The 12,780-nt window shown below is 49.0% G+C and overlaps 1 protein-coding gene across 1 annotated transcript in view; it reads left to right on the top strand.

Moving 5' to 3' along the window:
- The first annotated feature begins 6,276 nt into the window (after positions 1 to 6,276).
- NT5DC3 (5'-nucleotidase domain containing 3) overlaps positions 6,277 to 12,780 on the top strand; it is a 37,518-nt gene continuing 31,014 nt past the window's right edge. Inside the window, exons 1-2 of the mRNA XM_004700346.4 lie at positions 6,277 to 6,301; positions 9,930 to 10,114. Coding sequence (XP_004700403.2) covers positions 6,277 to 6,301; positions 9,930 to 10,114 — 210 coding nt within the window. The remainder of the gene's footprint in view (positions 6,302 to 9,929; positions 10,115 to 12,780) is intronic.

Consider the following 12,780-nt stretch of genomic DNA (forward strand, 5'->3'; position numbering starts at 1 on the left):
CGTGTTGTGATGATGGAGGTCAGGGGCTTGCTCCACAGGCCTTGGATGGTGAAGGTTAAGTGCTCCACTAGTTGGGCAAAGGTTGGTGTTCTAACCTAACCAGAGGCACCTTGGGAGACAGGCCTGGTCATGTACTTGTGAAAGGTCGTAGTCGTGAAAACCCTATGGAGCAGATCCACTGTGCACACGTGAGGTTGCCAGGAGTGGGGAGTGACTCATGGGCAACTTAACAGCACAGCTGCTCCGAGCCACTCAGCACCACACTAAGGTGATTCAGGTGCTCTGATGGGCTAGGTCTGGCCCCATGGTGTAGTGGTTTACTTCTATGGCTCGTCTGTCTGGCCATAGTCTTTGTAACTTCCTCCTTCCACTGGCTGGGAGTGCTCGCATTAAGCATCTTTCCTCCTTTCCAGATGGGTCTGGGCAAGAGAAGGTAGGGGTTGATGCTGATAGAATTCTAGGATTGCCTTGTGAATGCTTGCATAACAAAGTTAGCTGTGCATCTAGAGACTTGGAACTCCAACTTGGGGATTGATCCCGCTGGGCATAAAACGAGTCAGCTCAGAAGCAGGCATGCAGATCTCACTACCTTCAAGCAAGACGAGCCAGAAACGGCATACACCTTTTGGACCCCATAAACCCTGCACGCAGCACTTCCTCAGTTCAGGAGACAGAGCCGTGACACCAGAGAAGTGGCAGCAGAGGACAAAGCTGCAGAGACAGTAGCACCAAGACCAGAAGGCAGGGAGGCAGGCTTCCTGACTGACCGAGCAAGAAGCTGGGGTGCCTTTGGGCAGAGGGTTCCCCCTGGCACTTAATCTAGGGAGCTGCTGACCCACGGGGCTAGACAGGTGCCTTCACCTTGGGACTGAGGGTCCTGGTGGAGTCAAGGGTCCTTTGGACATTCTTCAGGTAAGGAGCTTTGTGACACGTAGCCAAGCAGGGCAGAGGCCTACAGGCCAAGTGGCTGAGAAGCCAAGGCCCCGAGAGCGGTATGGCTATGGGCCTGACTCAGAAGAGGTGCTTCTGACCAAAAGTATTATGGGTCTTTCTGGTCCTGAGTTGTAACCACTTAACTTCCCTAACGCAGAAGAACATGGCACCAGGATTGGAGGAAGGCTTATTAACAAACTTCAATGTGCAGATGATAAAACTTTGCTTGCTGAAAGCAAGGAGGACTTGGAAGTACTTGTTGATGACGATCAAGGCCTACAGCCCTCAATATGGATTACCTTTCAATGTAAAGAAAGCCCAGAACCTCATAACTGAACTAATAGGCAACATCATGATAAACGGAGAAAGGATTGTTGTTGTCAAGGATTTCGACTTGGATTTATAATCAGTGCTCATGGAAGCAGCCGCCAAGAGATCAACCGGCCCATTGCATTAGGCAAATCTGCTGCACATGACCACTGTAGAGTGTTGAACAGCCAGGATGTTACTTTAAGCCGAGGTGCACTTGACCCACGCCATGGTATTTTCAATGGACTCATGCATGTGAAAGTTGAATCAGGAAGGCCGAAGAAGAATCGGTGCATTTGAATTGTGGTGCTGGTGAAGAGTACTGAAAGTACCACGGTCTGCCAGAAGAACAGACACATCTGTCTTGGAAGTATAGCCAGATGCTCCTTCGAGGCAAGGGTGGCGAGACTCCCTCTCCTGTACTTCACATGTTGTCAGGAGAGACCACACCCTGGAGCAATGTATCAAGCTTGGTGAAGTGGAAGGCCAGGGAAAGAGAAGGCCCTTGACACAGTGGATCGAGGCCCGGGCTGCCGCAATGAGCTCAAACATCAGAACCGTTGTTTTGTTGTACATAGGCCGGCTACTTGTGGGCGTGTGTGGTCCCCTTTGGTCTGGAGTAACGTGGCATTTCTCCCCACAGTCTACTGGCCTGAGCCAGGGATGGAAGGGGGCTGGGGCGCCCGCTATTTCTCGTCTGTCAGGAAAGAGAGAAGAGCCAGCCGTCTACCAGGGAGCACGTGGTGGCTGTACCACCCTGACCTTACTGCCCTGGTCCTTCCCACAGGGAAGCATGTAGACTCTCGGAGTGTCCTCCCACTGCTTACACCCCTGTGTGTCTTTACCGGACGAGTTCCTGGGATGGGACCAAGAGCAAGCGTGGATGAAACTTTGGGAGCTTCCCAATGCTGTGCACCCAAGGGCAAAAAATGGGGCTTTTAATTCCCTTAAAGAATTATGGTCTCAGAAACTCAAAAGGGCAGTTCTACCTTGGCCTATAGCAGGGGTCCTCAAAACTTTTAAACAGGGGGCCAGTTCACTGTCCCTCAGACCTGTTGGAGGGCCAGACATTAGTTTTAAGAAAAACTATGAATCAATTCCAATGCACACTGCACATTAGTTTTAAGAAAAACTATGAATCAATTCCAATGCACACTGCACATATCTTATTTTGAAGTTAAAAAAAGGGGCAAAAACACCCAGTGGGCCGGATAAATGTCCTCAGCGGGCCGCATGTGGCCCGTGGGCCATAGTTTGAGGACCCCTGGGTTACCATGAGTCCGTCTCGACTCAATGACTGTGAGTTTCATTTTTGGTTTGGTACCCCAGGGCTGAATGATCGTTACAGGGACTTCCTGAGAATATCCGGAACTCTTTTTGATACCGTTCAGGATGTGGCTTTTTGCTGTGTGACCTTGTTCCTGTCCCAGCACACTGCTCTACCATAAAGGGTGCTAGGCTCTGCTGGGCCCAGGGTCTTTGTGACCAGCGAGTCATGGAGCATGTCAACAGGAGAAGGACCGAGGCACTTGGCAAAGAGTCTACATGGGGCCTGCACAAAGGGTGTGGAACAACTCCGAGTTTTCTTAAATTGCGTTTCCCCCCACCACCTTTTTTTTTAAATACTCTCGGATTTCTCAAGCACAAATCTTTATGTAGTTTAGCAACATTTGTCTGAATATGTATGATGGTATTCATTCTCTCTTCTCTCTCAGTGATACAGATAGATATTTAAGCAAGGAAGGGCATTCTTCGTAACTACCGCCTGCTCCCACTGAGCAGACTGGCTCCTGGAGGCCCCGTGGAGATGCGTGTCGACATGTGATCCTTGGAGGTTTCAATGGCTGTGAGTCTTTTGGAAGCACACCACCAGAACCACCAGCCTTTTGGTCAGTGGCCCAGCGTTTGCAACACCCACAGGCCCCTGTTCTTCCACAGTGGTCTTAACCCCCAGACAGATAGAGCCACAGGCTCACAAGCCTGCCCCAGAGACGGTTCACAGTTCAAGATGCTCCGGGGAGATTTCTGGATGGGAAATGGGGGGTTCCTGAGGGTGCCTGCAGGCTGCTGTCTGACTGCACCATCCACTGAAAGACACTCAGCCTCCATTTCAGAGCGGCAGTGTGGAACTGGGTTCCGGTCGGCACTTGGGCTAAGTGAGCACCAGCGCTGGCTTCCCCTTGTCTCCCAGCAGTCGGATAGTCTTCCTGTCATCATCTATGACCCTGAGAGTTACAGTTGTGTAAATCTCTTCCCACTCTTGTTTTTGGACGAGTGCGTACCGACCCCTCAAGAGGCATGTGGCTTAGATGTTCGAGCTCATAGTTCAGAGAGGGCATTCTTTTCGCCTTGTGATGGATTTTGCATGGGGCTCTTGACCTCTTGCAAGCTGGTTGCCCACGAGTGGAGGAGGACCCGGGCTTGTAGGTGATGCTGTGCATGTGATTCATAGCGCCTGGCCCTCCCTCCATCCCGGGGAAGTGACCACATCGTGTTTGGAGGCATCATGACTTTCCATGGAAGAAGTTTTTCCTTGAGGGCTTCCCAGTCCCTCCCCTGGCAGGAGACGGGCAGCGGGGCTGATGGCCAGCTCCCTTTCTAAATTTACCCTTCTGATTTAAACATGCGCGTAGGACTCCTGGGGAAGGTCGTTGGTGAAAGTGGAGCTTCGGGCCACGCAGCCAGTGACCCGTCACTTGGTTTGGGCGGAGGGCGGGGTGTTTTCTTAGTCCGGAAATAGCATCGTCGCGGGGCCCGTGGGTTACGCAAAGCCAGAAGGTCTTCGGTGTTGGATACTGGAGAGCTCAGGGCAGCTGGCCTTCCCCTGCCCGCAGGACAGGCTCTTCTGGAAGATCTTAGAATGTTAGTGGCTGCTTGGCTTCTCCAGATGTGCATCCTCCCCCCTCCCCCTTTTTAAAGGAAAATCAAAGCCAAGGTCATTGTCTCCTTGGTTTTGGTTGAAGAAACCAGTGAGGAAAAGCGATGGTTGGTGAATCTTGACTGCTTTTCCAGTTGGCTCGGCCACATCGAGGTTCAGTCAGTAGGAGTTTAATTTACTCAATCACACATTGGCATTCACTGGCTTGGAAATTCTGTACGGAGATAGAAGGGCTTGGCTTTAAGTAAGTGCCCAAATGGGAACTAAGGAGCGCTGGTCGTGTAGTGGTTAAATGCTTTTGCTACCCGAAGATTGGCAATTCACACTCATCACCCCCCGTTACAGCCTGCTTCCCTGAAGGTTCAAACCCAAACCACATCCATTTTCATCGAGTTGATTCTGACTCAGCGACCTGACAGCACAGAGTAGAACTGCTCCTTAGGATTTCTGAGACTGTAAATATGTACAGGCGCAAACAGCCTCATCTGTCTCCCCAGGAGTGGCTGGGGGGTGTGAGCACAAACCTTGCTGTCAGCTGCCCCATGCCTAACCACAGTACCATGAAGGTTTGGAAATTCTGTTCTCAGGGGACAGTTCCTCCCTGTCCTATAGGGTCTCTATAAGTTGGAATCTACTTGGCAGCAGTGGGTTTGGAAACGGGAATGAGGAGCCCCGCTGATGTAGTGGGGTAAGTGCTTGGTTGCTAACCAAAAGGGCGACAGTTCAAACCCACCAGCGGCTCCTTAGATGCAAGATGCGATGTCTGCTTCTGAAAAGATTATTGTTGTCAATGATGGGTGCCATCGAGTCTGTTCCAGCCTAGAGCGACCCTGTGTCTAACAAATGAAACACTGCCTGGCCCTGCAGCCTCCTCACGATTGTTTAATGTTTGAGCCCATTGTTGTAGCTACTGTGTCAGTCCATCTCATCCAGGGACTTTCCTCTGTCTCAGGGCCCCTTTACTTTCTCAAGCACGATGCCCTTCTCCAGCGACTGTTCCCTCCTGATGACGTCTCCAAAGTATGTGAGGCATAGTCTCACCATCCTTGCCTCTAAGATATTCTGGCTCTACTTCTTCCAAGACAGATCTTTTTGTTTTTGTGGGAGTCCTTGGTACTTTCAATATTCTTCTTCATCACCACAATTCAAATGCATTGATTCTTCTTCAGTCTTCCATATTTCCATCTTTCACATGCATATGAAGCAATTGAAAATACCATGGCTTGGGTCAGGCATACCTTGGTCCTCAAAGTCATGTCCTTGCTTTTCAATATACAGGTACTGTAAAGAACAGTTCTACTCTGTTCTCTGCCCTGTAGGGAAGCTATGCTTCTGTATACGCTGGTGTGGTAGTTAGATACTGTTGTGTCAACTTGAAGATTAAAAAAGTGTAGGGGTGGAGTGTAGCCTGTGCATCAGGTCACAGCCTGATGGCATCTCCTTGTGGGCATGACTTGCTCATAAGGAGGGTCCTGGGAACCTCTCCCCACTGTCCCCAACCCCACTCTGCACTTTCCTCTTTACGAGCCACACTAAGACCTGTGCAAGCCCTGGACGTGCATCCACTGCCGTTGGATCCAAAAGACTTTGCAGCCACCGGCTGGTGATGTTCTTGCACTCTGCATCGTTGCTGTGGCTTCTGAGTCTGAAGAGGGACTTGCGGAATACTGTCGGACTTATGAACTTGAGTTGGACTGAGCTGGGGTGTTTCATTGATGCACAATTACTCCTTGATGGGAAGCTCTCATACATATAGGAATGTCCCTGGGTTTGTTTCTCTAGTCAACCCAGCCCAACACAACTAGAAAAATCACAGCCTTTGAAATCCTTTCTGGGGCCAGTTCTGCTGTGCACAGCAGTGAGATGTGGACAGTTTGACTCCTGTGTTGGTTGTTTTGTGCCTACCTCCAAAACGACACCTCTCTTAGGCCGTTGCCTACTTAGGAGCTGTTTCAAGTAACCATTGGTGCACAAACATCATAAAAGGTGAAAGAATACTATCCCCTTAGCAAAATAGGATCATAGTCCGTACGATAACCGTGTGATGCTGTGGGCTGGTGGTTCAGCCCCTCCAGCCGCTCCTCAGGAGAAAGATATGAAGGTCTTTTTTCTGAAAAGATTACAGCCTTGGAATGCTGTCCTTTTAGCAAAATCGGATGGTGGTCCACGCGGTCCTGCATGGTGAGAGCCTCCCTGCTAAATGATTACCTTCAACATGATCAGAGAATACTGTACTTCCCTTTTGTCCTTAGAAACATACCTATTCCATCTCTGATCCTTCCTTTCACCCTAGAAAGGGTCCCCGCAGACTCATCTGGTCTGAGATGCCACCTTGCTCATCCATTTCCCTGGCATCGTTAGACTCCACTGCGCTGCTCCTGCCTCTGGCACCCATCCTCTGACTCCCCTCATGAATTAGTTAATTGTGCCAGCCTGGCCGATAATCACATGTGGTGCTGGTTGAAAGGCGGAGGGATAAATGGGTGGTGAAGCCTCGTCTTTCTAGTTCTCGGGTCTCTTGTTTTGTGATGGTTGCATCGGGTGCAGCTGCCTTAGCAGTTCCCTGCTTCAGCTTGCAAGATGGATTTCCTACAAGACATCCCCAAGGAGAAGCCGCATGGATCTATCCCGATGCAGCCCTGGGTGCTGGAGCAGCCATGTGGAGACCCCTGCTAGTGCTGAGATGCTTATTCGTTCACTGACTCAGCTTTCCTCCTGCAGTCAGCATTATTGCCTCTGTTTTGTGAGGTGAAGGACTTTGTGGACTGGTGTTGGGTACGGGTTAATGTTGGACTTGTGGGCTTGGGCAGCATTGGGTTGGGATGTTTTCGTGATGCACATTTTCTTTGCATAAAACTCTCTTATACGTGAGTTGCTGTGGATTTGTTTCTCCAAAGTACCTAGACTAATACACCTCATAACTGTGAAATGCCTTCCTCTGTCAATTTCCTCCTTCTTCACCTCATGGGGGCAGAATGAGAAATTGCACGAATCCCCAGCTGTGTTCCGCAGAAGCTGAGAAGGATGTTAAGGATGGCGTCTTTAGGCTTCCTGCGGACCTGTCATGAAAAATGCTGCAAAGCTCTGAGCAGTGTGATGGGAACGCTGAAGGGGGTTGTGGGCCTGATGGTTGCTCTCCCTTGGGGACCATCTCAGGTGATCTCACCCCTTCTAGCTCTCCTCCTTCTCATAGTCAGGGAACTGATGGGTAGCTGTGATGAAAGTAGTCGCTTGGGGTGGTGCACGTGGTTTGCACTCGACTACTAACCTGGAAGTTTGTGGTTGGAATCTACACGGTGGTACAGCAGAAGCAATGCCTGGTGATCTGCGTCTGTTAAGATTACAGTGAAGAAACCATCCTGGAACTTCTGCAACCCACGGGTCCCCAAGAGTCTGCAACACATGGGAATCTACTTGCGTTATCATCTGCATTTGCTTGTTTGTTTTCAATGGTGAAATTACTTCTCTCACTGCCCTCGAGTCAGTGCTGGCTCATGATCAACCTGGAGGACAGGGTAGAACTGCCCTCGTGGGTATTGGAGACCTCACGCTACGGAATTAGAAAGCCCCATCTCTCTTCCGAGGAGCGGCTGGTGGTTTCGAAATGCTCACCTTGCCATTAGCAGCCTAATGCCGAACCGCTATACTGCCAGGGCGCCTGAAATAATTCCTGGAATGAGAAAATAGCTAATTATTTCAAGATACAGATAAAATCACTGGCTTCATATGGCAGCTCAGATTTTTACACATGGTAATTTTAAGCTAGAATGGCTTTTTGGAAGACTTCCAAGAAAGAATGAATAAAGGTCATGCCGAGCAGTTCTTGCGAATGGTTAGAACTGCTCCATAAAGGATTATGGAATTTTGGAGCCTGGGGGCGCTGATGGACCTGCCAGATGGTCTCCCACTTCTAACACATCAGCAGGAAATGCCTGAAGGCAGACAGAGATGACCCTAGCAGGGTGCGGACTGCAAGGTTACTTCTATTACAATAGAGAAAAACCCAAGTGTGTAGCATAGAGCAGTCCATTTGCTGTGGCACGCCAGCTTATGGGATGGTTTTATAGCGTAAAGAAGAACATTTGAAGAAGTCCCTGATGTGGAATTACAGTCGTGATAACCAACCGCTTGCCTCCGACTCTTGGCCACCACCCGGGTGTCAGAATCGGAAAACTGGGTTCCATGGGTGTTTGGTCCTGACCCACAGTGGAAAGCACAATTATGGAAGGAAATAAAGAAGATAGTGGAATACAGGGGACCCCCTATCCATTATCCAGAGAAGAGAGCCCAGAGTTTATTCCACAACAAGGTTTTATAGTACTGAGGTCTGCAAGCTTCTTGCTAATACACACACACTCAAGTGGACAATATGTTCATCTCGAATAGCCTGATCCCTCAAGATAAATACGAAGGGAACACCAGGCTTGCTAGAGAGAAGAGGTGCGAATAGCTCTTTAAGAATAAGAAAGACAGGAAGTGCGTACTCTTAGAGATAGGCATCTTTTAACTGGATGTGAGGAGCCAGGCATCTGTAGGAGACAGCTTTGTATCATCAGCTTATGGAGGGTGGATTCAGAGAAACGTGCATTTGGCGCTTTCCTTATCTTGGGACTGTGGGGCCGCTCCTGTGTGCCTCTCACTGGGGATGGCTTGCGGAGCCCCGCGCTCACGAGTGCTGGGAGCAGGTCACGCACACTTTCTTCCAGGTCCTCAGTTTCCCAGACATAGGCTTCTCATTGGCTGTCTTTTTGGAAAGACCTTTCTTGCTCTGAATGGACTAGAACCCCTTACCTTCTGGCTAGCAGCCGAGTACATAAGTCATTTGCACCGCCCAGAGACTCCATAGTCATAGTAAAACACTAAATTTATACAGCACTATTTGCTGTCAGCTAAGCGGTGGTTCAAACTCACCAGCCACTCCATGGGAGAAAGATGAGGCTCTTTGCTTCTGTAAAGATACACACCTCGGAAACCCTATATAGTGTCACTATGAGTTGGAATTGACTTGATGGCACTGGGTATGCAAAACTATAGTATGGGGTCACCAGTATAAAAGATAGATATGAAAAATTATGGATAGCATATTCATCAAATGTTAATAGTTTTTTTGGGGGGGTATTGAGATGATATGTCATATTAAACCTGACCATTTGTACTTTTTAATATTCTAAAATATCTAATAATTATGGATTTTTTTTTAAGCAAAGAAGATAGATCTTTTCGTGATGTTGAAGCAAGCCATTCTTTCAGTTTTAATCCTGTGGTCGTTCCATACTTTCTTGTCAACTTGTTAAATAGGTTATATATAGTGGTGGAGTCTAGTCTTGTCAATCAGGTCATAGCCAGTAAGGCCTCTGTGTGGGCATGGCCTTCTCCTGAGGCTTCTGGGAACTCCTGTCTTCCTCCCTGGAGGCGGGACACACATTCTTTCTGCTTCATCTCCCTGCTGAAAAGCCATATGGCGCTATGCTGAGGGAGGCAGAGCCCTGGAGCTGGAGGAGCCACGTGGAGCCCCACACAGTCCTGAGATGCCTCTACTGCCACTGGATCCATAAAAGTTTCCATCCACTGGCCTGTGATCTTCCTGCATTCAGTGTCATTGCATGTGTTATGTGAGTCTGAAGAGAAATTTTATAGACTGGTATTGGACAGATGGGCCAATATCAGACTTATGGACTTGAACTGGACTGGGCTGGAATGTTTTCTTAATATGCAATTACTCTTTGATGTAAAACTCTTTCTTATACACATGAGTGGACGCTGACCTCGGTATCTCCCATGGTACAGTGTATCTCTTCTTCATTTCCAGATCTGGTTCCTTCAATCATGAGCAACTTACTGAATCCAGACGCCATTTTCTCAAACAATGAGATGAGCCTGTCAGATATTGAGATCTACGGCTTCGATTATGATTACACTTTGGTGTTTTACTCAAAGCACCTCCACACGCTGATATTTAATGCGGCCCGGGACCTCCTCATCAACGAGCACAGGGTAAGCACACCTCCTTTTTCTGATTAGGCACGTGACGAGCAGCCTCTATGAACTGATGCTATGACCCCGTTGCTGGGCCAGGGGAAGTTGGTCTGTGCTGAATGAGTGACTAGAGTCAGTTTTGTCCCAAATCTCGAAATCTGCAAGGCAGTTGTTTTTAAAAATAATCTTCAGCTATCACGTTGATATAAGTCTTGCTGACAGGCAAGACAGGTGGAGACTAAGCTGTAGGCAGATGTTGATGCCCTGGGTGCTTACAGAGCAGTGACACAGTTCCTGCAGGCCATATGACGTGGCAAACGACCAGCCATCTTTTGCCCTCGGCACCCATTGGAATTGCTTTTTTCTTTTTATAATGTAGCGAGTCTTTCGATGTCTTCAGGGCCCTGATCGGAATAGCTTCTTTTAACCTACCTAGATAGTATTTGGATGTCTTCGGAGGCACAGGCTTGTGGAGACTTTACAATGAAGTCGGAGCAAGACACCCCAGCCCTTAGCGTTCTTTCCTCCAGTGTGGACCAGGAACCAGGGCGGGGCGCGTCCTTGAAGGTCTTGTGGCCTGTTTGTGGCTTTCCCAGAACACCCTTAGAAATGGAGCCCGAGTCTCAATCTTGGACTGGACTATACTACCCGAGGGGGGTGGGGGTGGGTTGACTGGCCATCAAATTTTCCTGAAGGGTTGAAGAACTTTCACCAGCAATCTGTTTTCTCCCCTCCCCTGCCCCATCTCTCCTCTCCCTTCGCTTGTCTCGAGTGCCTCTCTGGGTCTGTAACCAGCTGGAGCATAAAGAGGAGGACATGGTACTGCCCTTTGAGAAACAGCAGTCAAATGGGGGAGTGACCCATGTGGGTGGCTAAGTGATGGAGCCAGGTGGGGGAGGCTTCGATAGGGGTCTGGGAGGCACAGAGAGCTGAGATACCCAGGGGTGCCTGAGGGAATTGGCGCATGACCAAAAAAAAGGTGCTCGTTCAGCCAAGCGTTTGAAGGAGTTTGCCAAGAAGGGTGGACCTTGGGGCTGGATGATTGTATAACTAGACACTAAATCGTGGAAACGGATCTTGTTATCTTTGATCATGTGGGTCTCAGGTTTATCGTGGGCTGGTGTTATATAGATAAGCCTCATTGGGCCTTCTAAGACCTTTCTTTCTTTCCAGGCTGCTTGTTGATGGTCTCTTCAGCTGTTCTCCTTGGTCCTATTGGAAGTTCCTCACATTGTCAGGGTCACCCTTCTTTTATGTGCTACGGTTGGTCCCTCCCAAACGTGAGGCCATGACCCGAAGGGGGAGACGCTCACCTCCCTGATTCAGGATGGCACACTGCTTATTCACACAGCCAGCATCCCCATTCGTTTCACGGTCCTGACCATTTCATCCCGTCTCTTTCTTGGTCCCATCGGCTCTTGGTTATCCGAGGATTGAGCAAGCCACCCACTGTGTCCTCTTCCAATGCAGAAATGGCCTTGACCAAAAATTACCTTCGCGCCTGCCATTCATCCAACAGCCAGTGGATGGCGCTTCCCGTAGGTGTAAACCGTCCAGCCACATGCCGCCCAGCTGCATCTCCTCCGCTGTTCCAGACACACGCTCTCGTCCATCAGACCTGGGGGCCTCTCCTTGGACCACAAGGAGAGTGTAGTGTGGGAGCAAAATGATTATGCCTGTGTTCTCCTGGCTGACAGTCGACACCCTGGTCCCCAGCCTTTTGGGTGTTGGCTTTCTATACCAAGGTCGCCTGACCTCAATTTCTGTGACTCGAAATTGAGTGATTTGAGTCATCTGTAAACCACACCATCCAGCCGTCCCCCCTCCCCCCGAAAAAAAGCAGTCTCTACAGATTCAAATATTGGCTTTTCCCACTTATTTCCTGTGTCATCTTGAGCAGCTCACGTAATTTCTGTGGGCCTTCGTTCCCTCCTCTTTATAGTGAGTGTAGTAACAGTGCTCTCGCCCTGAAATGAGTTACTGTCTGCCATTGGCCGCCACATAGAAAACGCTCAGGCAATGTGAGCTGTTGCCATTATTCTTATTTCTAATCTTCCTATCAGTTGCTCATGTGGGGGCCTCTGCTTTACAGTTGGGGAGACTGAGGTTAAGGAGTTGAGCCACTAGTTCAAGGCTGTGGGCCAGAGCTGCAGGAGGCAGAACCAGGCTTTGAACTTAGATCCGTTCGTTTCCAAGCACTGGGGCTCTCTCCCCTCCTCCTGAGGCCCATTGCAGGACTGGCCAGTCCTTCCCTCCCTATTTCAGTGTTCATTGTTCAGATGAAAAGAAAATATTCATGCAAATTAAAAATTTATAAGATTTTGGGGGTGAAGAGAGATGAAATGGATGGAAAAATAAAAGGTGTAATTATCACGCTTAGAAGAGCGGCTCAATTGAAGATCATTGAAATCTCACTCCCCTCGTGTCTGTTTCAGGGACTTTAATAAAAGGGACGTTCTAATGCTAATTATATCAGGCATATTAATAGAGTCAGTTGTGCTTATGCAGATTTTATTCTCGTGCTCTGATTAAACAAAATGAGCCGTTTCTCCTGCCAGGACTCGATGAGAGATGTAAAAACAGCTGCTTTTGAGACGCACGGCAAAGCTGCCATTCTGCATCTCTCTAAACTGCGATGTAAATACTCCAGCTCTTCCCTCACTACCTTTTACTTTTTTTTTTTT

Source organism: Echinops telfairi, unplaced genomic scaffold, assembly GCF_000313985.2.
Source record: "Echinops telfairi isolate 266 unplaced genomic scaffold, ASM31398v2 ScPeMD7_2;HRSCAF=8, whole genome shotgun sequence".
Classification (NCBI taxonomy): Eukaryota; Metazoa; Chordata; class Mammalia; order Afrosoricida; family Tenrecidae; genus Echinops; species Echinops telfairi.